Source organism: Aegilops tauschii, chromosome 5 (assembly GCF_002575655.3).
Source record: "Aegilops tauschii subsp. strangulata cultivar AL8/78 chromosome 5, Aet v6.0, whole genome shotgun sequence".
NCBI lineage: Eukaryota > Viridiplantae > Streptophyta > Magnoliopsida > Poales > Poaceae > Aegilops > Aegilops tauschii.
Window position 1 is genome coordinate 223,230,787 of NC_053039.3, and position 11,163 is coordinate 223,241,949.

General features: G+C 42.9%; 1 protein-coding gene across 2 annotated transcripts; it reads right to left on the reverse strand.

Annotated features, from left to right (window-relative positions):
* Positions 1-3,543: 3,543 nt before the first annotated feature.
* LOC123494135 (tubby-like F-box protein 14) lies at positions 3,544-10,424 on the reverse strand. Of its 2 annotated transcripts, XM_045228837.2 has the most exons (6): positions 10,130-10,424; positions 6,598-6,713; positions 6,246-6,501; positions 5,764-5,851; positions 4,726-4,858; positions 3,544-4,639 (listed from the first exon to the last, which is right to left on the reverse strand). In XM_045228837.2, exons 1-6 carry the CDS (start codon positions 10,394-10,396, stop codon positions 3,889-3,891), a joined length of 1,611 nt encoding a protein of 536 aa, XP_045084772.1. In that variant the 5' UTR covers positions 10,397-10,424; the 3' UTR covers positions 3,544-3,888. The 2 variants fall into 2 exon arrangements, with proteins under 2 accessions (XP_045084772.1, XP_073356225.1); XM_073500124.1 differs by lacking the exon at positions 6,598-6,713 and having other exon boundaries at positions 10,130-10,303.
* Positions 10,425-11,163: the final 739 nt, after the last annotated feature.

The window sequence follows — 11,163 nt, forward strand, 5'->3', positions numbered from 1 at the left end:
CCCGGGTCCATGCATCGACCTTAGGTCTAGGACACGTAACGCACATCGTACTTGAGACTAATAGATGACCTATCGATGTGTCTCATAGTTGGATATGTCTGACTTGAAAACTTATCGATCTCGGTTCCGACTACCCAGAGGCGACCTCAGATCTCGTCAAGTTCATATGTCGGTCTTGTAAAAAAAGTCATGTACTTGTCGATATATATTACTGATAGTGTCCAAGGACTACATTCATAACATCAAAAACACATCGGAAATGACATCTGACCTGATTGCCTCTTGGGCATATTTCCACCACCACACACACACACACAATATAAGGAATCTCCATGGCGATGCAAACATCGGCAAATTCAGTTAAACATTCTAATTTATGTTCCTCATGTGCAGATCCATAAACCATCATATGCCATACTTGGTTTTTAACTTTCTATCAAACAGGCTAACTTGCAGCACATACTTGCTAGACTCACAGGAAATAATATAAAAAATCCTTCCTAACCGCATAGAGGATGCCACAAGATTTGAAGAAGGAACCAAATTCCATGAGAAATAGTCACCAGGATCAAATTCTCAAAGGAAATTGAAGGAGAACTCCTTTTTCATAGTTTCTTGTATGCCCAGGAAATCCAGGTGATGCTCATGAATTAGGTCAGTCAAGCAAGGCTGCCATCCCTTTCTAACCAACCATCTAGAATTAAGAAAAGACCTATCATGTTTTATTCTTTTTAGTAGAGTGAGCTTTCGTACTAAGTCTACCAAGGGCCAGGGTAGCACCTGCAGTGTCACTCACAGAATTTTTCTGACTTCTAGTGATAGGTTTCGACATAGTCACATGCACTTTCCTCTCTTCTTCTTAGACCTCACTACAGTAAAGTTATCATCATTTAATTCTTTGTCATTAATCCAATCAGTATTAAGAGGAGATATATCCCCAGCCTCATTTAAACTAAAATCACAACAAGTGTTTTGGAACGGAGGGAGTACTAATTAATAAGTTCTCCCTAGTTTTTTCGAGTTCTCTCACTACATCATTAACAGGAAAATCATTCAAGAGTTTCCACCCCCCATTTTAACAACTCTATTCATTATTTCCAGGTTGGATAAGACAACAAAGGAATTAGAAGATGGGACATCCTTATTACCTTGCAAGTTCCTCTTTCTGGTCAGACTCATAACTCTGCCTCCATATTTTCTACATTTACCTCCACATTTCTGTGACTGAGGAGTCTAACGGGTGTTGAAGTGTATATGTGGATTGCCTGGCCCTTTCGATCAGTTCGGATTTTTGGTTGCGTTGGCTAGTGCATGAAGCTTAACATGGTATTAGAGCTTTAGCGTTTTTTTCGCATGCCACAACTCGTGTTCAGTCCAATCGTGCTGCCGTGTTCCTCATTTTCGGCTGCGCTGCTCCGCCCCGTCCGCTGCTGTGCTTGGCTGCTGCATTCCCTTTGCGTGTTGTTATCTCTGCTGCCGTTGTTCTACGTCTCTACCTGATCTGCGAGAGATCGATCTCGATCTGACTCCATCGTCGTCTGCGGAGATCGGGTTCGATCTGGACAAGGACTAGTGGGAGCAACATCTCCATACCCGCCCGGATCCCGCCCCAGCCGTCGCTCCCTGCCGGTCGTCCACAGCCGCCGCCGCCGGCCACCAGTCATGTCCGCCTGCCAACTCCGCGCCGCTGCTCTCAAGGTCGGCCGCCACAGCGCATCCGACCCGGCTTCACTTCTGCCGCCCACGGGCGCGACCCGGCCGCTCCTCCTCGCTTGGACGTCTCCAACTGTTCCTCCAACCCGCCGTCGACCTTCTCCAGGTCCACCGACATACCCTCCATTTTTGCTACCCCTTTGGCTATAGGTCTCTTGAGTCATACCTCTAAGTCTATCCACGTGTTGACTTCCCGCGTCACACATGAAAGAGGGTGTTGAAGTGTATATGTGGATTGCCTAACCCTTGGCTAGTGCATGAAGCTTAACAACGACTTCTTGGGGGGGGGGGGGGGGGGGGGGGGGGGTGTTTAACTTCAAGCTGAGATGTAGTACGAGGGTATTGTTTGGCCACCACAGGAGTTACAGCCACTTGCATGCTATTAACCACAATTTCCTCAAAGTGCACAATCCTAGAATTATGATCATCATCATCCTCTTGCATCTCATGTCCAGCTAAATTTTCCTGAGCCATAGAATAAATAAGCAAATCATCATCCATTCATCCAGTTCCTCACTTAGAGCTCACAGCTTGATGCATCTCCACATTGTTACCCTCATTTTCCTCTCTTATAGGAGCATGGTTCTTGCCCCCAAAAGATCTAGGAGGAGCAAAAGTACTACCCAAACCAGCAGATGACCTCACATTATCCAAAGGAGGATTATCGTCAATCTAAGCTCTTTTAGGAGAGGAAGCACCCTCGTCAGCGGATTGGAAAATACCCACATTATCTACGGGAGAATTTTTTTTCACAAGGATTTTGTCCACAGAGCAACAGAAATCATAGAAAACCCCTCCCCCCAGGACTCCTTCAGCAACACCAGGAATATCTTCAGCATCTCTACACCAAGTTCAGATTTTGATCTGCTAAGTGTAGACGTATTAATTTCCAAGGCAACACCTACTAATGAGCCCACATATGCAACATTTCTTGTCTAGAGGGATATTACCAACATTAACCCAGCAATGTTAAGGACACCATTAGGTCCAACAGAATCAGACTACTTTTTAAGAGTTGCAGTTGCCCCACAGTTTTTCAGATTCATCCTCTCGCTGTAACAAGCTGTATCCACTTCTCTAGTATTACCGAAAAAGGCTTTCACTCCGCTTTATATATAAAGCAAACGGCCCGAGCCAACCATCCAACAAGGTTCATAACAATACACACAAGTTCCACACATACACATAGTATCAAATGGGGTTAATGCTAAGGGCACAGCTCAACAAGCCCTGAAAGCAAAAGAACACAAATACACGCATAGCTAACAGCATCTCTGCAAATCACAGTGATTTCTATCTTTAATCTGCTTCTCAGAACTAGAATCATGGATTCGAACCCACACACAGGAGCGATGCAATCCCATGGAAGAACAGTGTTGCAATAATGAACCATATGATCAGATAGACCGCATATACCAGACAGCAGGGCAAAAAGCAGGGATATGGCCCGTCTCATTCTCATTGCAGGAAACACAAACCTCGGGTAGCACAATCTTGTTGATCAAGCTCTTGTGGTTGGCGTCCCCCAGAGTCGATCGCGCCACCCCACGCCTGGTTGGAGCCCCCCTACGCTTGCTGTGCCGGTCACCGGCCTGAGCGTCCTTGGCCGCAACCTCCCATTGCTCACGGCTGTTCTGGCCATCACCAGAACCAATGTTGTTGTAGTAGTTCTGGCGGCCGTCGTCAAGCAGAACCGCAAGGAAATATAGTGATCATATATTAAGAACCTAATCTTAACTCATTTTCCCAAGAATTCAGTGTTCCAACGATTCACCATTGGTGATCCTTCAAACTGATAGGCTTATTGCTGAGACAAGGCAAGATCGAAAATTTGTAACTTAACCACAGATGAATATGTGGAACTCTTCTGGCAACACAAGCAAAGTATCAACAACCCAATTAAGTCTGCTAGTTATTACAGAAAGGCAAAGGCTCTAGAAAGCAAGCTGTTAAAAACAAGACAAATGGTGATACAGCTGAGCAAACAGCGGTGGGCAGCAGCTATAAAATCAGGGGGGGGGGGGGGGGGGGGGGGGGGGGGAAAGGCTAATCAACGGTTTTCTAGTGACAACTACAAGTTAAAAGACCATGAACAATAGACATCACTGTGGCGGTCCCAGATAAATTTGAGGGGGCCACCAGTCTCTTACATAATCGGTGCCCATGCTGATGATTTCATTCGCAAGCCAGCTTGGTGTCGAAGCTGCTCAGGCAGATTGCAAAGGCCTGGAAGGCTGACAGTGGGTATCGGTAGTCCATTGTGAACATGTCCTTGGCAACCTTACCAAATTGCAGTATCACCTTGTCATGCTCAGATGGAGGTGGCGGGGCAGGCTGTGATGGGGTCGGTGCTTCAGCAGTAGACTCTGTCGCGGCAACAAGTTGGAAGTTCTTCACAGATGCAACGGTCACCCTGCCCTTGAAGTTGAGGCACCAGCATTGCAACTGGTCGTGCCATCTTGGTGCCTTGTTGCGGAGAGTCAGTGGCCACTCCTTGCACTCATCATTATCACCCAATGCCTGGCCTCCATTCCTGGAGCCACCTATTGAGATGCCCGAGAATCGGGTGCTGCTGAATCGGATGGAGCGATCCCTAATGGATGACTTCAAGAAGGAGATGCTGCCAAATGACTCATCAAGGGAATGAGCAACGGCACTGTCCGGCTGGCATAGAACAGTGCCACCAGCCTCAAGGGATGAGGCAGGTATGGAGTTCATGACACAGTTCATCCGCCTAGGGCCCCGAGTCCCCAAGACATTCAGCTCATACGAAACCTGTGCTATACTGTAAGTACTGGATGAGGCCTTCGGTGATACCTTCCTTGAGTAGAACCTACAGCTTGTTTTCCCTGATTGTGAAACATTGGGTATGTTGCATGGATGTTGGGTATCATATATTACAAACTTTGTGCCAAGGAGATTTGACCTAAAGCCCAATGGGGTAATAAAGATATCAATGGCACAATCAGACGAAAAGGAAACTGATGCAGCATATCAAAAAAAAGAGTTTACCTCAATTTTCCAATGTACATGTTGCTTGACCTAGATGTATTGTCAGTATTCATAAATATTGTATACTCTGTACAGGTTGGACGGGAGTGTCTTTTCGCCAATAGAAGAAACTTGCCATTTTCAGCGACCACAGCTGCAGAAAAAGTGTTATGATATGTTAAATAGTGGCTGATATCAATGAATACTAACAAGTAGGCTACCAAGACTGCAAGAGGAATATAGGATCTTCCACTGAGGGGTTAGTTGAGAACAAGTTGACAACTGGAGGAAGAATGGCAGCACTAGTTATTGGTAGGTGCCCACATATGTTAGCCTCAGGTGCTGGAATATCAGCCAAGATGGTGCATTTGCTGTGGTGCATTCAATCTAGCAAATTCACTTCTACAGAGTTGACTTCAAGACTAGACATGCTTGGCTCCAGATGAACAACAATTCAGGGGGTGGCCACTGATGATCCACTTCGAGCAGATGCATTTGTCAGTCCCAGCCCCATGAAGCTCAAAACTTAAAATGCAAGTTGTGTTAGCGTCTTGACCAAATGCGGACCAAGCAGATGACAGGTTGAGCACTGTCTTTTAGTGACGTTAGTCAACCAACAACAATTGTCATTTCTACTGTACTCTGCAACTTGGGCTATTATATCTTCTTAAAGCAAATTGACTGGATATTTTAAAATAGTGCTATGTAGGAACTATTACTCTAGATTTGTGAGATAAGAGCGACGTATACATCAGCCATGTACAACAAGAAAATAAGAAGCAAACAATGAATATACATTAAGCATAAATGACTGGCATGCACTGGAGCATGACTGTTTAACGAGACAACACCAAATACAATGATCAGTATGATTAATTAAATGCCTGCAATAATTCATGCATAATTATTTATGATGCACGGACTACATCACTCTTTGGTTGTTACAGTAAAAAGCATGATTGTGATCTTGCATTCTTCACAAGGAAAGTGATGGCTGCAGATGAAGGCAAAGGAAATGCATTAAGCACAAGAAAACAAAATACTTGAGAATAGACTTACCGGAGGTAAGACACAGATGCAGGTAGTAAGTTTGTGTAGACTTATCCCTTTTAATGAAGCACTGGATGGTTCCATCACGGGGCCCAGGCTGACCAACAAAAAAGCATATCAGTGAATATATGAAGCTTCTACTGTGCTATTTCAAAACCAAATACTCCCTCCATCCCAAAATGCAAGTCCTCTTTGTTTTGTTCCTAAGTCAAGCTTTTTTAATTTTGACCAGTTTATAGGAAAAAACATGTACAAAACAAAACCACTACCGATAGATACATCATGAAACATATTTTCAGAGTGTATTGACTCGATATTATATAAATTGATGTGTATTTCTGTAAACTTGGTCCGACCAGAAAACAGTTTGACTTAGGGACAAAACAAATAGGACTTACATTTTGAGATGACGGGAATATATGTTAATTAGAATCTACAATGATCACAGAAACTGAGACTGAAACCAAAAAAGATTAAGAGAACATCATCACCTGCTTCAAGGAGACAGGGAAAGTAATTTTTCCACAAAACTCTGGGTTCTTAACAATCTCTTGACACATCTCTCTCCAGGTTCGACAGACAGCCGCACAAGCGACTACATGTTTCCTGGAAGGCCATGTAGCCTCACTGGCCTCCAACCTCTCAATCACATCGTGAAGCAATTCTGGAGGCAAATTAGCCCAGCAACTGCTCTGTATCACAGGTGCTGGATCATGCAACTCGTGGACGGCGCTATGAGATTTCCCTCTGCGATGGCCAAGAAACCTCACATCAAACCCTCTTCGAGATAGGCTCCCAAAGCCATCCCTTACATCACGCACAATGCTACGAAACGACATTTACTCCAAAAACAAGCACAGTAAACAATTGTGCTGAAACACCAAAAAACTACTACTATAGTTGTACAGATAGCATCCCAACTCCCAAAGTACTGTCAACATAAACTGAACACAAAGAGCCTGCAAAAAAATGTTTAGCTGATATTAGCCCATGAAAGTTCTTTTTGGAAAAGAATAGATATTTGTGTTGATTGCCTACATTCCATCACCCCAACAAAACTGCCAAAACATATCTCCAAGAAATACGTTAAAACTGAAGCTTGTTATGTAATTTCTGAAAAGAATTAGTACAATCTGTGCTTGGAAGAGGGAAGAAAAAATCACCCTTCCCATTTTGGGGCTTACATACTACTACCTCCGTCCGGGTTTATTGGGCCCACGAGCCAACTAGACGCATATGTTTTTATAAGGCCCCCTCGATCCCATTCCACTGGCTATGCGTTCAATTGGTTAGGTTTTCTCGCAATTAGTTGCATGCGAAGAGGCGCAGGAAACTGGTTGCATGTAATAACTGCTGCTAGCGCTAAACGTGGCGCGTGATTGGCTAAATACGAAGGGGAAATGTGCAGCCGGCTGCATGCCATGACTACTTTAAAATCTGATTGGTTGCTGCCCCGCTCGGAAATCAAACGCCATTAGCTTTAATGTTTTGCCTTGGTCTCTGAGTTTTGGCTAAAGGGCCCAATAAACCCGGACAGAGGGAGTATATAGCAATCCATCCTTAGAGAAATAATAATTGAACGAATTATTTTCGTCCAACCTCTATGCCATTCCACCATGATGCACCAGCAAGTAAAGGGTACAAATGGTGCAAGACAACTTCAGTTACGAAGAAAGAATGCTGGAAAAGACCAAACCAGACTGTCCTGCACCCATCTTAACACAGGGCATAAGAACCCATTTTTTTTCTAGGAAATAAACTCCATTTTAATTTGTGTGGCTTTTACCAAAAAAAATGAGCGGTAACTGATCAATTGAACACTATCTGTTATTTGTCAGTGAGATAAGAATGAAGTAACTCCATTTCTATTTCCAATACAAATTCACAACCATCGTACGGATCGGGGGGTCAACCAAGTCAAATGCATCAACGACGGAGCAGATCAGCTCCTGGTGAAGGACGAGGAGATTAAGCATAGATAGCAGGAGTACTTTGACAAGCTGTTCAATGGAGAGAATGAGAGTTCTGCCATTGATTATACTAGGGCGCGTTTTGTGTGACGAATCTAGGAGTCTGAGGTGAGGTCAGGGATGCTTAAAAAAGGATGAAAGGAGGCAAGGCGATGACCCCTGATTGTATCCCCATTGAGGTGTGGGGAGGCCTCGGAGACATAGCAATAGTATGGCTAGCAAAGCTTTCCAACCTCATTTTTCGGGCAATGAGATGCTCGAAGAATGGAGCCGGAGTATATTAGTACCAATCTTAAGAACAAGGGGGGTGTTCAGAGTTGTACTAATTACCGTGGAATTAAGCCGACGAGCCACACAATGAAGCTATGGGAGAGAGTTATCACTTTGGTTGACTTGGAGAAGGCCTACGATAAGATTCCACGGAATGTTATGTGGTGGGCCTTGGAGAAACACAAAGCCTCAACAAAGTACATTATCCTCATCAAGGACATGTATGATAATGTTGTGACAAGTGTTCGAACAAGTGATGGCGACGCTGATGACTTCCCAATTAAAATAGGACGACACCAAGGGTCAGCATTGAGACCTTATCTTTTTGCTTTGGTGATGGATGAGGTCACAAGGGATATATAAGGAGATATTCCATGGTGTATGCTCTTCGCGGATGATGTGGTGCTAGTCGATGATAGTTAGACAGGGGTTAATAGAAAGTTACAGCTATGGAGACAAACTTTGGAATCGAAAGGTTTTAGGCTTAGTAGAACTAAAACTGAGTACATGAGGTGAGCCATCGAATCAAAGCCGGATGGGCAGGTGATACCTCAGAAGGACACCTTTCGATATTTGGGGTCAATGCTGCAGAAGGATGACGATATCGATGAAGATGTGAGCCATCGAATCAAAGTCGGGTGGATGAAGTGTTGCCGAGCTTCTGGCGTTCTCTGACAAGAGAGTGCCACAAAAACTAGAAGGCAGGTTCTATAGGACAGCGATTCAAACCGCAATGTTGTATGGCGCTGAGTGTTGGCCGACCAAAAGGTGACATGTTCAATAGTTAGGTATAGCGGAGATGCCCATGTTGAGATGGATGTGTGGCCACACAAAAAAGGACCAGGTCTGGAATGATGATATACGTGATAGAGCTTGGGTAGCACCGGTTGAAGAAAAGCTTGTCCAACATCGTATGAGATGGTTTGGGCATATACATCGCAGGCCTCCAGAAGCTCCAGTGCATAGCGGACGTTTAAAATGTGATGATAATGTCAACAGAGGTCAGAGTAGACCAAACTTGACATGGGAGGAATCCGTAAAGAGAGATCTAAGGACTGGAATATCACCATAGAACTAGCCATGGACAAGGGTGCGTGGAAGTTAGCTATCCACTTGTCAGAACCATGAGTTGGTTTCGAGATCTTATGGGTCTCAGCTCTAGCCTACCACAACTTGTTTGGGACTAAAGACTTAGAACACAAAACTTTTACACAATGACATTTCAGTTTCCCTGTCACGCCTTTGTTAATCACTAAATCATGGACTCAGTTGCCTCCTACCTAATACACAATAAAATCCTTTATGACTTCTAGCAATCTCTACGAATAAAAAGGAAAAACTTTCAACCATTATTTTCTATCAATATCTAAGTTCCTTACTTAAAATTTGAAATTTTAATTTATTAATTTAGGATACATGAGAAGTAGTATTTCTTTGATCTTCTACAAGTAGACCTCAAACAAAACTTTACTCCCCCAACTAGGTGGACTAGTCAACAGCCTAATCATAATACTATCAATCTTACAGATATTGTAAGCATATTAGTTGACTAAACATCCAACGTCAATTCCTAAATCACCACGGTGCCATTAAAGATGCATTTTGAACTCACTGCCGTTCAAAACGCATTTCCAAATATTAGAACGCCAACTATCTTATATTTCTAATTTTATCAGCCTGCAAATTGATGAAATTGTGATAAAATAAATTTGTTAGCAAGTCGCAACACATGACACGGGGTAACACTCAGGAGCTAGACAAGCATGGAAACAGAACTAAACATCGAATTACACACTGGGAAAATAAGCAAAGGATAAGAGAGAATTGCATGTATATCCACACACAATTGTTACTAATTGCATTACCGAATCCCACCAAGGTGTGCAATCACCCAGCAAAAAGGCCACCTACTTCCTCCTACCCGGATCCCACGAATTCCAAGCCCAAAATACACCCGCATTATCATCAAATCCACAAAGTCAAGCCAGAAAGAAGCCCAAAAACATCTCATTGGACCTAAAATTCCGTTGTTCCCGTCTCCAGCAGACTCAATCCCTTATCTAACAACGCGGAAACTCAAGAATCGCCCAACGCAATCGATGGAGAGAGAGGCACAAGATCCGGGAGGCACGCACCTTGAAACCGAAGCAAACCGCGCAGCCGATGCAGGTGGGAGGGCCGCGGCTAGAGGAGGCCGCCGGGAGCGGATTGCGGAGGCACCATTTGGATCGGAGGAGGGGAATGGAAGGAGGGAAGGAATGGAGGGTAGGCGGAGGAGAAGGAAAGAACAAGTGGTGGTGCCTCGGCGAGTGTAGGGGGCACGGGAGGTCACGTGCCCGCGTAAAAGTAGGTATATTCACAATTTCAAGAAAATATAAAACTGGCAAATATTTATTCACCATTCCAAAATTCCAAATCCCGCTATGTCACTTTTTTTTCATGGTAACACGTGTCTCATTTATATATACTAATAGTAATATTATACTTACTATACTAATACGAATACTAATACTATACAAATACTAATACTAATAATACTAAAATTATTAATTATTAATACTAATACTAATTACCAATCTATATCTATATCTATTTATTTTACTTTATTATCTTTATCTTTACCTAATAATAAAGAAAATTGGGTTTCTGCTCGTCCGTCATGGCATTTTGCAAAAAAGTTCCTCTGTTTCAGAGAATTCAACCCGCTGTCCTGTTTTAAGTAAGAATGAATCGTTTTTTTCGTATTTTACGTAAAAGTCTCCGAGTTTTCTTAAAATCAACCCGCCGTCCGGATTTAAGTCACACCCGAACCATTATTTTACATTTTTTAAAAATCCCCTAACCTTTTAGGTAATTCATCCGCACATCATATTTAAGTCAAACAAATGCTTTTCTAAATCATTCATATCTTTTTAAACCGTAACTCCGATTTGAACATGTTATATATGAAATTTGATTAGAAAAATATGTAAAATATGAATATGAGATAATTTTACCTGTTAAGTATTTTTAAATATTATTTTGAAAGATATTTAAGTCAAACAAATGATTTTCTCAATTATCCGTATCTTTTAGACCGTAACTCCGAATTTAACATGTTATGTATGAAATTTGATTAGAAAAATGTGTGGAATCTGAATATGATGTTAATTTCACCTGTTAAATATTT